Source organism: Anabas testudineus, chromosome 9 (genome assembly GCF_900324465.2).
Source record: "Anabas testudineus chromosome 9, fAnaTes1.2, whole genome shotgun sequence".
NCBI lineage: Eukaryota > Metazoa > Chordata > Actinopteri > Anabantiformes > Anabantidae > Anabas > Anabas testudineus.
Genome location: NC_046618.1, coordinates 9,189,198 through 9,205,058, shown reverse-complemented (window position 1 = coordinate 9,205,058; position 15,861 = coordinate 9,189,198). Strand labels below are relative to the sequence as shown.

General features: G+C 39.8%; 1 protein-coding gene across 1 annotated transcript in view; it reads right to left on the bottom strand.

Annotated features, from left to right (window-relative positions):
- The window catches only part of LOC113151139 (GDNF family receptor alpha-2-like), a 43,075-nt gene extending 28,478 nt beyond the window's left edge, over positions 1-14,597 (bottom strand). The window contains exons 1-3 of the mRNA XM_026343994.1: positions 13,962-14,597; positions 12,326-12,682; positions 3,366-3,461 (exon numbers count right to left, since the gene is read on the bottom strand). Of these exons, the coding sequence (XP_026199779.1) occupies positions 3,366-3,461; positions 12,326-12,682; positions 13,962-14,013 (505 nt within the window). The 5' untranslated portion in view covers positions 14,014-14,597. The remainder of the gene's footprint in view (positions 1-3,365; positions 3,462-12,325; positions 12,683-13,961) is intronic.
- Positions 14,598-15,861: the final 1,264 nt, after the last annotated feature.

Genomic DNA, 15,861 nt, shown 5'->3' with positions numbered 1-15,861 from the left:
TGTTTTTTTAAATGTATTATTATGATAGCATTATTAAAGCTAAGATATTAATGAAAGGGGCCAAAGTTGTACGACAGGATGTCTCTCTCACGCTCTTTCACTTGACTGAAAGACACGTTTTGAGGTATTATTGGATTTTTTTTTTTTTATTTCAAGTAGAGCTATCTGTGTTTCTGTGGGGCAGAGGTGACTTGGTGAGATAACTCTTACTAAAATGCCAACAATGAAGCCATTTATTTATCTCTTGCTTTCTCTGTGTTTCTCCATGACTCACTCACAGGCCTATTGTCACCAGTGTTGCTTGCAGAGAGAGCAGACTGTATTCACTAGCAATGTCACAAGCATTCCCAAATACTCCCTAATTTAGTCCGTTGGTCAGTTCTCTCCTTCTCACATGTTTGGGATGTATCAACTCCATTATTTCCATATATCAACTGCGTCATCTTTCAGATAACACTGCCCTCTGTCATGAGACTGACATCTCATGACAAGTGTCAGAAATCATAGGAGTGAAAAGTTAACCTGACTGCTTAAGCAGAGTGATTGGGAGGACACTGGCATCACAGCTTACCCCATATATAAGGGTGCGGCATACTGGCCAGCTCTAGTCTGTTGCTTTGTTCTACCTGAAAGCAAAGCCTATATGTAACACTCAGTCAAAAGTGAACACACATAGGAATGATTATGTTTCTCATGAACAGATACATGTGTTACCATCAGTGCATAAATAATTCTAATGATCAGTTATCCTTTTAATTTAATAAGCTTGCATTAGCACTAATGTTTGCTTATGATAAACCTCTGCACATTTATGTAAATTTAATTTAAAACAAAGCTATTGTGAATGACTACTGTATCTTTTCCCAGTTTATTCTCCAATCATTCACAATGGTACCAATATCTGTACGGCATTTCTAATCAATTACATGTTTTAAACCAGCTTTTCCCATAAAAACATTTCCACGGCCAAGAGTACCTTTAATGTAGTTTGGTCACCTCAATAGCTTCAATCCCAGCCCCGCTCCAATCCAAACTAACCTGCTCTCTCACGGGACACAGCACACTACTGTTGCTGACTGGGACCATCCTGTCAGCCCGGGATTCAACTGTGCTGAGCACTGAGGTGCTGAAACACCAGTGACGCACGTGCACAGTGCCAGCCAAGCTAGGGCAAGGGCAGCAGAAATTATTCCAGTGTTGCCATCATTAGCATCGCCGTAGCTGATAAAAAAGTGGGTGACAAGTATTGCCACTGCTCTTAAGAAAGGGAAAAATCCTACATCAACATCCGCTTATTCTCATTTGTATGTGCACAACACATGCAAATCTTTTAGTTTGAAGATGAGTGGAGAAAAATGAGGGGCAAAGACAACACAGCCGCATTATAAGGAGAGGCTTGTGTGAATTAGTTTTGCAGGTATCTCGGGGGCAATGCAGAAAAAGAGCCTCCATATGTTCTGTGTCATTTTAACTTTGCGGAGCGAGTGCATATAACAATATAGAATTCTTTTTCATTTCTATCACAACTTTTATTCCTTATCTTCTTCCTATACAAAAACTTTTAAAATAGCAGAGATTATTTTTCAATTTCCTACCTTTCCTCTCAGACAGTACACATTCTGCTGTCCTCATCAACTAACCAGATATCATATATTCCCTGGGTCTCTGTACAGTTTAACATTTATAGACATGATTAGGAATACTTTTGTGCGGGTTAGTAATTGAAGTGAGAAGTGTTTTCATAAAACAAGTGTATAATTACTTATCTGTTTGACTGTGGTTTCCTCTCAGCGCCACAATCAATTACTCCATCCTCAGAAATGATAAATAATGAGGAAAGCTTGCGGCTAAACAGATTTCGAAGAGCAAATCCAATATTTCACCTTTGAGAGAATGGAGGAAACAGCTGAAGCAAAATGGATACAGTAATGAGTCCCCTGCTGTATCTTAATATGTCTAGGTACACTGTGCTCGATGTTTTACCATGGGCCTTGTATGCTCATATACTAGTAAGACAAACAGGTCATTACCTTGTCTGATAGTTAGTTAGCAATCTCAAAAGCACTAAATAAGCAGCAGTAACATATTGGAAATTGTGGCCATATGCCAATGAAAAGCTGTTTTAGGTGCAGACAGTGCAAACGTGCCATTTTTGAGACCATGATCAGCGCACACATTTTTGCCTACAAACAATTTTACTACTGCTCCTAGAAACATCATCCCATGTTATCTAAGATGTATAATTTTTGATGTTTCACACATTAGTAATAGTTAATTATTGAAGGGATATGGCATATTTAGATGTATGCACAAATCTGAGAGACTTTGCAACATTTGTGAGGGTGTGGTGTGGTGCACCATATTGTTGTGGTGTAACAGCACTATGGTAAATTAAACAAATCATACATCAGCATGGTTGTCTATTATAAATATTTTTGCATGGGGTCTCAAACCCTGATTTACTGAAATTTCAATATAATTTCTGCCGTTAAAATAACAAATTTTGAAGGTTGTGCAGCCTTGTCTGAAAGCAGGCGCTTTCTGAATGCTTTCTAGATGAATATGCACTTAAATCAGAGAGGGCAGTTTGCCATCATCGCTCAAAACTCAGAAGTAATCAAAGCCTACAGTCTTTCATATTTATTCTGGTACTCTCTTCTTCTTTCAATATATCAAACAAGCATATTTCCAAAACAAGTGATATACTGCTGATTTCAAGCTAAGGGGATTATGCAAAAAGCTTGTTTTTCTTGTACCTCACAGTTATAAGACAAAACAAGATACGTCAGCCAAGAGAAAAGGAAAATGTTCTATCTTCAGTGTTTGTAGATTGCTTTTGGCCAAAAAGAAAAAAAGAACAGGAAAGAACATCCCCTGTCAGAAATGGATAAAAAAAAAGAGATTGATTTTGAAAGTGACAGTAGCCTGTAGCACTGGCGATGGACAGGCATCGTCCCTGTGTCCAGTCACACCTATTGTCCAACTTACATTTCTGCACTACATTAACCATAGTTGCTAGATCCTAATGTATGATAATATGTGCACTGATTAGTGATGCATGACGTAGTTTTGGTACATGATGACCAATAACCAGTAAATGAAATAGCATACTATAGCACCTCTACTGAGTGCTTCGCTGTTTAATTAACAAAATCAAGGATAAAAAACGAAAGCAAATACAACAACAACAACATTTGGCACAATTTAGTTTAAATTCACTGCTAAAGTGCCAGTGAGGACAGATCAACACAGACTCTTTAGAGCAATACACCGCCTTTTTCTTAATCCCAAGGAACTCCTTTGTAATCCACGCTAGAGCAAATATTTACATAATTCCCACTTATATGAAAAAAGCACCAAGATACCTGAAGAGATGGAGGCCAAGCGAAACGCGTCATGGTGACGGTTTGGCGCAGGTTGAGGTACAGGTTCATATGGAGATGAATCATCCATGTCTCCACCTGAAACAATAAACAAGAGGAGAATGCTTTATTATAGTGTATATAATTTATAGAACAATTTTATGCAATCTTGTGGTGATATTTCCTAGTATTACACTGACAGACCAATAAGAGCACTGTTATTTTTTACATGAACAAGATGTTCATCATGGACAAATCATTTTGTTTTGGAGAGGTGTTTTTGATAACCTCTCTAAAAAGGAAAGGTAAAGCATAAGCAATATGTCTTCCCCTCTAACAATGTGTTGCCCGAGGAGTTTGTAACAAAAAATATAAAAAAAAAATCAAATTAGCACTCTAAGGCTCTCCCGTGTGCCTGCTTCTCTGTAGGCCCTAATCCTGCATTTAAAATTCATAGCCATTCGCTGCGATTGAGACAAACCCTCTAGTGTGTAATAGCTTTGCATTTTGATCCCAACAGAAACACAGTGACGGTGTTGTGAGGAAGGCTCTGAGAACCACTGCTACAAATGAGAAAATCTGAAGCATGTTGGTACAAGACTGCCCTGCCTGGACAGCCAATCAGCAGACCCAATCAATAGATATAGTGCATTTAGTTTATCAACATGCTCCTCGAATTCTCGAAAATGATGATGTACGCTGATAAAATATTGTCTTCTAGCTAAAGTGATATTAGATAAAAAATAAAGGTGTGTGCGTGCATAGTATTACTTACAACACAGTTCTCAAGTGTCTCTCTGAACATATTTAATGATCAACCAAGAGTCAGAAATACAGGCCATGAAAACATCACCTCTTTAAAGTGGACCCTCAATTAAACCTAATCAAAATCATGAGGAGATCTGTTTAAACTTGGAGAAATCTAGCAAACTTGACTCACTAAAATATTAACTTGGTGACAGGATGATGAAAAAAAACTGCCTAATGCTTGAAATCCAAGAGATGTGTTGTACATCTGCATCTGAGTCATTGCTTCATGTGCAATTCTACATCTGCCCTCTTCATCAGCTTAGACAGTCATAACCAGATAGACCAGCTCAGATGGCCATTCTTTGAGTGAATATTGACATCTGGCACAGTTGAGGGTTGTATGATAAAGGAATGAGTGTATGACAGTCGCACTATAAGCATAAAGGAGAGGAACACAAATAATAGAGGAGTAACACAGACAGATGCTGAGAAAAGTATCTACATTCCAGTTGGGAGTTATCTCTTGTTTGTCATTTTAGCTGTTGTATAAAACATGTGCATGCACCTTTATTTTATTCACGTGTCACCCACTTCTCTGTTGGTTTCTACACCTCTGTCAAAAAAAGGCGAGACTTGAAAAGCCAACTGACTCAAGATCTCTCAGTTTGTATAATTACGACAATTACATTCTACTTTAGAGGCCTTTCAAGAGTTCAAGGCTACCGTGTATTCATAAAATGACCACCACAGCCCTCCTTCTACACTTCTGCTAGGCAGCAACCACAACAACTGTGTATTTTAGAAAAGAGGCCAATATTCCACAGAAAGGTATAAGGCTTCTTCCACTGCACCAAGAAGGCTGTATACAGAACAGAGCAACATGGAATAAAGGATCTTTTGCCAAAAGCAAAATATCGTGTTCTGAGGTTGCTCACCATTTTATTCAGACAGCCTCTTGGTGAAAGAAAGCTTCACTGCACAATCAGCCAGGAATCAAACTGTGTTAAGGCACATTCAATTTCATACGTACAACTGTATAGTACATACTGTGGTAACAACAGTGAGTGCATTTTAAAAACGTATTTACTTAGACGTAACAAGCTGTGCTGAGTCATAAAATTGCAAAACATACTATAATCACACTCACCCTTAGGATGTAAAACACCTCACAGCAGGAGGTTTTGCTGTACTTTAAAAAAAAATGCTCTTTGACAGTCACCCCGGACCCAATTATTCATTCATCAAGTAATAGAAAATTCTTCCCAGCTGTTTAGCGATTAGATGTTTTTAGCCGCAGGGCAACAACTTATCGCTGTAATTAAGCCTCCGTTTGACTTCATTTGCTGATGGTATGGAGCATGACGGCACGGCTGAGACAGACAATCAGACCTTTTCCTAGTTACAGCATGAGAGAGACACCTCTCGTTGGCCACAGGGAGTTTTATGAAGTCGTTAGGTGGCATCATTCATCCTTTTCATATGCATTAGGAATTAAACTAAACGTCTGAGGTGATGGAAACTGTCCTGTGGATTTTTTAGCAACTATCTTGGCAAACTATTTATGGCTTGAAGCAAAGTCAATTTGAATAACTGTCATTCACCTTGTTGTGTTCTTAAAGGTGCCATATACTGACTGTGTTCCTGTTTAATATCGACTTTATATTGTTCCTTGTTTTTTGCTGCAAGCAATGTTGGAAATATAATAATATAGTATCATACAGCAACATACTACATATGACTTCCTATTCAAATAGTAGCAATACATTACAGCTCTACTTCTGTCCTTATATTAATTACATACAAAGAAGCTTAGTACAAGCAGAGCAGCCTGAAGCACAGCCGGAGGTCCTCTGCAGAGTGCTGCTGGCTGTTGCACGAACTCTGCTGGTAACAAAAGGTGACCGAGTCTTTGCACAGAGCTCCAAAAGTCTGCAAATGAGCTGTCAGTGGAGTTCAAGCAAGCCAGACCAGTCTCCTTTTAAAACAATTTCTCAAAGCACAATTGTATTTGTACCCCTATTTCTATTTCTAGACAAGGTGGAGCTTTTTCTGAAATGCAATTAAACTAAAATCTATGATTTGTCAATTCACTTCAACCTTTATATATCAGATAAAAAGAACAAAGAAAGGATTTTCAGTGTTTTCACTGAGCAGCTTAATTGTACTGTATATCATAAGCACATGAGAAGCCTCTTTCTCTTTTTCTCAACTTTCTCATATAATGTTCTCATTTTAACAGAGAAGATAGACTAATAAAACAAATGCATCTTTTCTTGTTGTACTTCAGAGAACACATGTTGAACCATAAACTCAGTTAACAGCTCAGTTTTTGAGGCGATATTGACATTTAAAACTAAAATTTGAATCATACAAATAGAATATTGAATTAGCTCAGAATAGTATTTCAAGTCACAATTCCAACCCAGCATGTTGTGGTGGGCAAACACAGCTGAGAAAATGAGTGCTGAAATTTTCATCCTTCCCTTTGGCTATGCGAATGTACTGTTAAAATTAATAGTTACACACCCGCTTACCCAAATCAGCCTTTTAATGCCAGGTGTAGGTACTAAATGTTATATATGGTGTAAATCCTGCAAAACTTTTGACAAAAAACGCTGTCATCTTTATGGCATAACAGCATAAAACAGACCACGGCACTGCAGACCAGTTCATCAGCCTCTCTTCACCATTTAGTATTTTATGACACTGTGAATGAATTGAAAACCTCATAACTTTGAATGTTAAAGATTCACAACATCTTAAACAGCCAATATTAAGCAGTTTAAATATTGACTGTTTACATTATTAGGACTTTTGCATAAATTAAATGGTAACGGAGGGAAAGAAAATTAAATTAATTAAAAAAGTTTTTTCAATTATAAATGCAGGGAGTGAAACTGAAAGAAAGAAAGAAAGAAAGAAAGAAAGAAAGAAAGAAAGAAAGAAAGAAAGAAAGAAAGAAAGAAAGAGAAAAGGTAGCCATGCTGTGATGACAGCCTCTGGCCCTGGTAGTTGACTTCTGCTATGCTCATTCATTCAGCAACCTTTTTGCCAACAATGAGACTTAATGCCCACATCATGACAGTATTCACTGAGTAGAATGGCCCGTCACTCACTCTCTCCTCCGATAGAGAGCCTGAGAAGCTATAAAAGGCTAATATAAACCCCACTACCTGGCCCGCTTTTCAGCCGCACTGTCACATTCTATACCGATCTCCTGGTGAATGGGAGTCATCTTGGGCAGTTCACCTAACTGTATAGAAAATCATTAGACAGATTTACGAGGACAAACAGCACCTGTTATCTCATCATATCTCACTGATCCTTTTCACGTTTTTGGATAAATGATAAAAAGGGGAGAAAGAGGGAAAAAGCGATGAAATGACAAGGAGGGGAAAGCACCAAAAGACCTTACTAAACAAGTCCAAAAGCTATCGACAGGTCCCTTCCTCTGATGATGAAGTAGCCACCTGGTGAGTGCCGGCCTGGTCTCCAGCACAGAGAGCGAGGAAGCAGAGAGGACATATTCAGCATGCAGGGGCCTGCTTCCCCTATCCCCTGACATGCAGGACAGGCTGGAAAAATGTTCTGCTTATGACAGTGGATGGCTAAGGTAATGGCCAGTGACTGCTACCATTGCTCATCGTAATGATGGTTTCACCCAGGAATACTGTGTACCTTTGTAATCCTCCACCCCACCTCATGTTTTCCACCCTTAACTCTCTCTTTCTTCCTCTTGATCCTTCAGTCTTTTTCAGCCCGTTTTTCTTGGCCTCTTTCTTAAATGTTATTCTTCCTTTCTCTCAACATTTCTCTGCCTAAGTCTATTATGATGTGCACAGCGTTTTTACGCTGCCCGTGTCATGTAACTACCCACTGCGTTAGATTCACTACCCACTCGAACTCCCAGTATTAGCATGATGTAGCGACATATTCAGAGGATGACCTTTGCAATGCTTACATTCATGAAAATGGAGAAAATAAATCATTCCATAAGATGATCGGGTATTCTCGTAGTTCCCTGTAAAGATACTGTCTACACTCACAATGAGCTGGAACGGAGCACTTGTCGTGGAGTTCTCCTTTCGCTCTCTGCAGAAAGTTGGCTTTTGCTAATTAAACTGCTCTGAAAGTTCCACACAAAAGATCTTTGATTCCTACTTCAAGGCCCAGGCTTTGGTTTCATAGCTGAGGCTATGAAATAATGTATGTTGGAGGTGTGCAACTTATCGTTTTAAATTTCCAATTCTACAGAAAGCTGCAAGGCCATATTCACATGAGGCCCAGGGCACAATTGAAAGAGAACTGCAGCTGCCTCGACAATATCCCTGTGTGTAGCAGCCAGTGTTTCTTTCTTAGTAATTACTTCTTTTATAGATTTAAACTGCTAGTCCACATTGCCTCACACCGTCACAGGTCCATTCAGAGCAGAAACCACCTATTATCCATCAAGGACGTCTGCACTGACGCATAGAATTCAGCTGCCATTTTCTGTTAGAAAACACAATTAACAGGTTACCATTAGCACTACTATTGATGGCTGAAAGACTGGCATTATGACACCCCTTTGCTGGGGTTTTTAAGCCAAATGCAGCAGTACAGTAGCCCAAAGGCAGGCGACAACAGCATAGCAATCCAGAGAGAAATCTGACCCCACATCATCGCTGCAGGGCTTTGTTAATGAAACAGATTTACATGAGTAAAGGATGTGTTTTTATATTGAAAATGCTGCAGAAATATGTATGCCACCACCTGTCGACAGTGTCAGTGGTATTTCGAAAAGATACATCAAGCAACACTCGATGACGGTAGTGTGATTGTTGTCACGCTGAGGCAATCTGTGTTTTGTGTTCTCAGGAGCAATGCTGCTTTCATAAAAAAAAAGTTAACTCAGAAACACCTTTTAGAGGCCTCCCACTGGACCTGCGTGACTGGAGACACTCATACAATTTGCCAGGTCAGACCTTGTTCGCTGTTACCAATGTAATTTACAGACTAACTTTTCAGTCTCAGGGTAGACTCTTCAGGTTGCTTTCAAATAAAAATGACATTTTCTTTTTTAACACAGAAGGTGCAGTGAACCTTCACAACACCGGTGGTGAAAAAAGGTGCATGTTGAAAGGTTTAAAGTCACCACATCAACAACATTTACTTGATGAGTCTGAAATTTACAGCGCTTCTCTATGTGACGGCTGCATGAACCAGCCGTTACACCTGCTGACATCACACCATGTGAGTGTGCAGCATCCTGGGAAAAAGTGATGCTGATGTCTGGATCTTGGTGTACTGTTTTAGCAATGATCAAAACACATCTCGCAGACAAGATGACATCACATATTACTTGGACAAATCTATGCAGGCACAGTGTTGGAGAACAAATTCAATCAAAGTTTAATACAAATTTTTAATTAGCAATTTTTCTTTTCTATATTAAAAGGAAAAAAAGGACCCATTTGATATTTCCAGAGGTAGAGAGGGGGTATAGGGATTATTTGCCTTTTTTATTTGGATTTGTATGTATTAACAACTATATTCAACTCCATAGGATGCAAAATGCATCTCTTAGTCCCGCTAGAAACATGGTTTTCTTAAACCATTCATCAAGATGTGTATAGATTATTATTATGATCTATTTCAAAAGCACTACTTCAAATTAGTAATACAAATACAACTGAGCAGAAAATTATTCTCAGAGCAAGGGATCTTACTATTTTAAATGTTCTATTATCTTCTGTCAGTGGAAGAGGAAGCAGCAAAGTAATGTATTTGAAGTCGATTCTGCATAAATATATTATGAGTATTTGTTTTGTATTTTACTTCGTATTTCTCCTTCTTCGGGATGTTTTGGAAAGCGTATTATGAGAAAATGATCAGACACTACTTTGATGCCCATGTTCAAATGAAAGGCAAATCTTTCTTACTGATCTTTAATATGCAGCACAGTAGCAGATGTGGTCCTAAAGCTAAACTGTATGAGTTTTACATTTGATTTTAATAAAACTGTAAAATCCTACTGTTGAATTTATTAAAAATTTAAGAGGATTTTTAGCTAGAGCGTCTGTCACCTACATAATTATATATGTTAAAACATGTAACAACACTTTTTATTGAACACTGACTTGCTTCTGTATTTGAAAGCAAGAGTATTAGTATATACACTAAGGTACTGACTTAACCTTGCCTGAGGCGGTAAGGTATCTGTGTGCTGTGCGTGTGCAGCTGGTTTGAACACTGGGACAAGACATTGTTTCAATCCCAGCCCATCTCTGGTGGACTTCTTCTCTGGTGGACACTCAAAAGTTGAACGGTTGATGTGCGTGTAACTAAAAAGTGGTCTTCATACAGTACTCATCACAAATCATAAAAAATGCACAGACTTACATCTGCCAATCTTTGTTTCACAGTCAATTCTGAGTTTCTGTCTTTCTGCATCACACACTGTGCTTTTCATCTCTCCGTGCTAACATAAAACAAAGCTTGCATTATCTAACCCTGCGACTACACCCAAACCTTCCTGTTTAGCTCACAAATGATTTTTAAAGTAGTTTAGCACCATTTTGAGAGTGTCTGCTGGGAGTCAGCCTTACATGTTTGTTTCCAGAGATGGGTGTTGTACATAGATTGTTTCCAGTTAACAAAAGCCTGCTTGACTGCACAATGGATCGTGATTAGATTAAAGCTGCACTGTAAGAGCTTTTCGTTTGTGTTAAAGTGGGTTTTATCTCAGATGGCAACACGGCCAAAATGGGGCATTCTGAGAAGCATTATTTGGAAAGAAACATAAACTCAGTGAAGTGTATACTCCAGGCACAGGAGGTCTCTATCCTTGAGAATCAGGCCACGTGCATAATGCCTTCAAACGCAAAGACTAATGCAGCTATTTGTTGGGAAAGGCGCAAGAGCGTGAGAGAGTGGCACGGAGGGAGGACAGAAGGATCATGACAAAGGAGAAAGACTTAGAAAAGGAGAGAAAGACAAGGAAGAGAGACAGAAGGCCCGAGGAGCATCCATGTCATTACATTTCCCTTGAACTCATGTCAGGGACCCTCTGCTGCCATCAGTCTGATGAAGTGTAGCTGGTGCTATGAGCAGTCAGCCTGGCAAATCACTTCACGGATCACGACACAAAAGCCCAGATTGCTCAAAGCTCAGAGACTGAGACTGTTTCCACCATTGCCCCACGTGTCAAAACAGCTGAGAATATCATGTCCATGTCTACATGGCGTGACACTTGACATTAGTCCTTGACACCGTGGCCACGTGTACAAGCATCAAGAAATGTCATTCTTGGGTAAAGGTCCCCCTTTAGCCTGATCCCCAGGTCACAGCATCTCTGGATCTTTGACTTTGTCAGATTTGTCTTAATATGAAACACTGTGTGCTTTTACTCTTAAGAACAGGTCAAGAGTTATATCAGTGCAGGAGGCTCTTTTATGCTCTTTAAATGTGTTGCAGTATAAAAATCTGGAGATTTCAGGGTTACAAGAAGAGTGCTATTTTATGTCCTCCATAAGTGGACACATAAGGGCCACTGAGCTATACAATTGTAAACTAATTACAAGGTAATATGGAACACTTTAGGTGGAAACCAATAAGTCTACCAATATAATCCCATTACAGCTCCATTACCTTTGAGAGGGTGAGGAAAGTAGGAAAGCATATATTTTTCATCAGGGGCTTCTGGGCATCTCTATAAGAGGGCATCAGGGAATAGGGCATCAACAGTGGGAGTGGTGAACATCTTTTGTCTTTACTCGGAAAATACGCCGGTTTTTGAGATCGGAAGAGTCATTAAAGTAAATATTATAAGAATTCACTAAGTCATACTCAACAGTTTCTCTGGAAGCACTGGATGTTTGTATATCTTCATAAATAGAATTCACTGCAGCAGTGAAGGTGCATTGTTGAATGTGATTATGAGGCACATGTAGCGCCATGCAAAACATACAGTATTCAGTTATAACACCATTTGATATAATCTAAACTGAATTAACAGCTGAGTACAGACCGTGGGGGACCCTGACCATTGCGGACTGCTACAGTACAAATTTCAGAAAGTAAAGACACTGTCACCCTGTATAGTACACAAACACTTTTTACAGATAAACTGCATCAATTGAAGTGACTGGCTGGTTTATTATATTACAGGTTCTGAAATTCTCACACAGTTTACCCCCTAAAAAAAGAGAGTTGTCAAACCATCTGCCTCCTACCTTCATTGAGTCCCATGTGGATTGTCCAGTAGTTCTGCAGACACTGCAGCTCCTTCTTCATGCCCCTCTTGCAGCGGCAGTCATACAGAGGACTAACCAGCAGCACTTCCAAGGCAGCCTGGCACTCCCTGTTGTTATCCAGCATGGCTTCCTTTTCCTTGCCCACAAGGCACTGGCGCATCACCCGGTACCGGGAGCTGCAGTAAGGGTTCTGGTTGCACATGTCACTTGCCTGGATGCAATCCACCCATTCTGTCTGAGCTTTGGGCGCAGACCCGGTGCCCAGAGATCCTGGAGCACTGGTGGCCAAGGACATGGACAAAGCTGAGGGACTATCCCAGGAACTCGCTGCCTCATCTAAAGGGGGACAAGAAGACAGACGCAGTGGTAACTAGACAAAGGGTGCTCAGAAATAGTAAATTCATGGGTGAGGGAGTTTGTATACATACAGTATAGTATATGAGTTTGCTTGAATGTGTGTACAAGTACAAACATATCTAATATTCGAACTTGTACAACAAGTTGAAAAGGGGACAGGTTTGATGGTCTATGGCTTGCACATACATGCCAAGCCATCTCTCAGCATTCTTCATGGCCCACATAAGTATTTAACATCTCTGCCTGAGGTCGTGTCTATGTCTCATTTACATTTACACAATCATAGTAAGTAATTTACCTGTACTTACATGTGCACACAGAGTGTGTCTAAAGCCTCCAAAGGAAAGTAGACTGCACTTTCCAAAATCTCATTAGATCTAATTAAAGGTTGGTCTCAGCTATTGAAGAAGGTCTAATTATGTCCTATCAAACGAGCGTCAAGAACTGCACTTATTTCACATCTAGGTAACCAGAAAATGAGCTTATACTAAGTACACACAGTGCAGAGATTCAGCTGTTGCCTTTTGACGGGACTTAAGACTCAAACGCACCTTCACACACAAAGTACACACAGTTCTGGTGGAATGACAAGAGAGACCCCTTGTGGTAATGTGGAGCATGGCGCTGGGAGGACGAGGCGACACTGCATCAGCATCAGAGAGCAGCGGCTGAGAGGAGCAGCATGAAGTTAACTGTCTACAGTGACTTTACCTGGAAGGTGATTGGAAAGGGCGAACAGGCGCCTGAGGGCGACACCGAAGTTTAAAATGGTGTCGATGGTGATGGACGAGATGATGAGGATGATGAGGTGATGAGGGTGATGAGGGTGATGTTCTAGTTCATATTCAACCAAACACAAGTGTGTCACTGACCCAGCAGATTGTTCCTTTCCACTGTGCTGTTACATTAATGGTCTCTTTGCGTTTTTCTCTAGAAGCTGTGGTTGTTTGTTTGTTTGTTTTTTTGATGAACCCAGTTTAAGTGGTTTGTTCGCATAAACCAAGTTTGGTTTGTAGCTAGAGCTGACAGGCGGTTATTAATTCATTAAAATCGAGTATATGATCATCGATCATCATTTTACTGCACATAATAAAAATGCTATAATAACCTTGTGCCTTCAAACTCTCGTTTGAGATAAGTGGAGACATAACAGAAACCCCCTCCTTGGTAATAATTATTCTTGATCTTACCATTTTTTAAACAAGAAAACACATTTAGCACACAACTGTACAGGTTATGTCCACGTTTCACTTCTCACCTAAGAGCAGAAGAAAGATGTAAACGCACATCCACACATTGACAGACTTCATATTGGACTTAGCGGCAATTCAGATGAGTTGGGCTCCAATTAGAGTAATATTTTCACCTTGTGAAAGGTTAATTCCACTCTCCGGATCCTTGATCCAGGTATAGTCTAACTGTTAAAAAAAAAAAAAATCTAGATCCTCATTCAAAATAAAGACGCACCTCTGCAAAAAAAAATCCTCGGCTCCGAGTAATAATCCACAATTTCTTAAATAATAAACTAACAAAGACACAGAAAAAAAAATCCTCTTATGTTGGAAAAAATAAAAAAGCAAACGCCAATCAATCAGTCAGTCAATCCATGAAAGCAGTAGCTCAGGGTCCGTCTGCTCTGCGCTCATACCGACAAACTAGTGAGACTTGATCTCTCCGCATTATAAGGGCTCAGACTGTCCGCTCCAAAAGCCCCTTGGAGACAACTTGTCTCTAAAACATCCCTTAAACTGGCGTAAAATAATCTGTCAGCTATGCCAATGTCTTTAACGAGATAGAGGAAGTCCTCTAAAACGCTGACTGGATTATGTTCTCACCACCGGCTCCCTCATAAAAAGCCGTGCGCTCCTCTGGAGGGAGTGAACGCTTGTTTTGCACCGACTGCATGCGTGTCGAGGCTCCACTGCACTTTATAAAGTGCAGTTTGTCCGAGCCGACAGAGGGCGCTGGATCTCATCATCAGAAAACGTGCTGCTCGTTCACGCCGGGGTCCAATCGTGCGTGTTAGGGTGTAGAGAAGTCACCACGATGTCCCCACCCATTTCCCTACAGTGGTCTGAGGTGAAGATGCGCATGTGGTTCTCAGCAGAGAGTTCTTGACCTCTATATTTCTATATTTCTAGACCTATATTTTCTAAGTCTACATATTTTGTAAAATGATTTGTGTGATTCATGACCATTGGATGATCACTAACTTTGTCATAAGTGTGTCTGCAGGCTGCAGCTGCACCACATCTAGACAGGAAATAAATGTGTCATAGCAAGAATTTCCGGTCAGCCAGAAAATAACAAATCTTTTATTCAAGTATTTAGTAATTAATTTTTGGCTTGCACCAGGCTGTGCCTCATTCCCACAGCCCATAGAAATGTGCAAGCGATTTTAAGTAAAGGGTTTAAAGGTGGTCAAGAGGGATGAAAATGTCATTACTCATTTTAGCAAAATGTCAACATTTTGCATAGCATCAGTGTTTCCTTGGATTGAAAGAAAGATTTTTTTTTTTTATAAAGAGCACAATGTCTGGTATTATATTTGTTCTCAGAGGAAATAAGCCCACAACCCACAGATTCTGCCATTTTTCAAAGTGGCTTCACATTAAACAAAATGACTTTGTTGTGCATCATCGCTTAAATAGTGCCCAGAATGTCATAAATCTTTACAAATCTTGAAAACAAAGTCTCTATTTAGAAGCTCTGACAGTGACAAACTGCAAGGCCACTGGCTCATAATGATGTTTGACTGTCAGCCCAGGCTTCCATCCGGGGAAAAGAGCTTGCCGGTATAATGGCAAAATCAGCCTCATTCTGCCTATATTGGCCTGGGCTTATTCTTATCTCCCTCAGAGTTTGAAGTCTCTGTCATTATGAGGACACTATAAAGCATCATCCGCTGCATGAATGTGTGAATGTGTCCTGTGTTGGTGCAGCAGTGAATGATAAAGCCTAGCCTTCAACCGTTTCCATGTTGAAGTTTGTATTTGAATGCAGAATCTCAACCTTTTGTCTTAAAAGCAACTATTTCAATCGTCATTTCATCCATTTTCTGAGATAACAAAGCCGTTATGAAACTATTCAAATATGTTGTCTGTTAAAAGCAGGAGGCTCAGGAGGCAAAAGAAAACATTTCTGAACTCAAGAGAGAA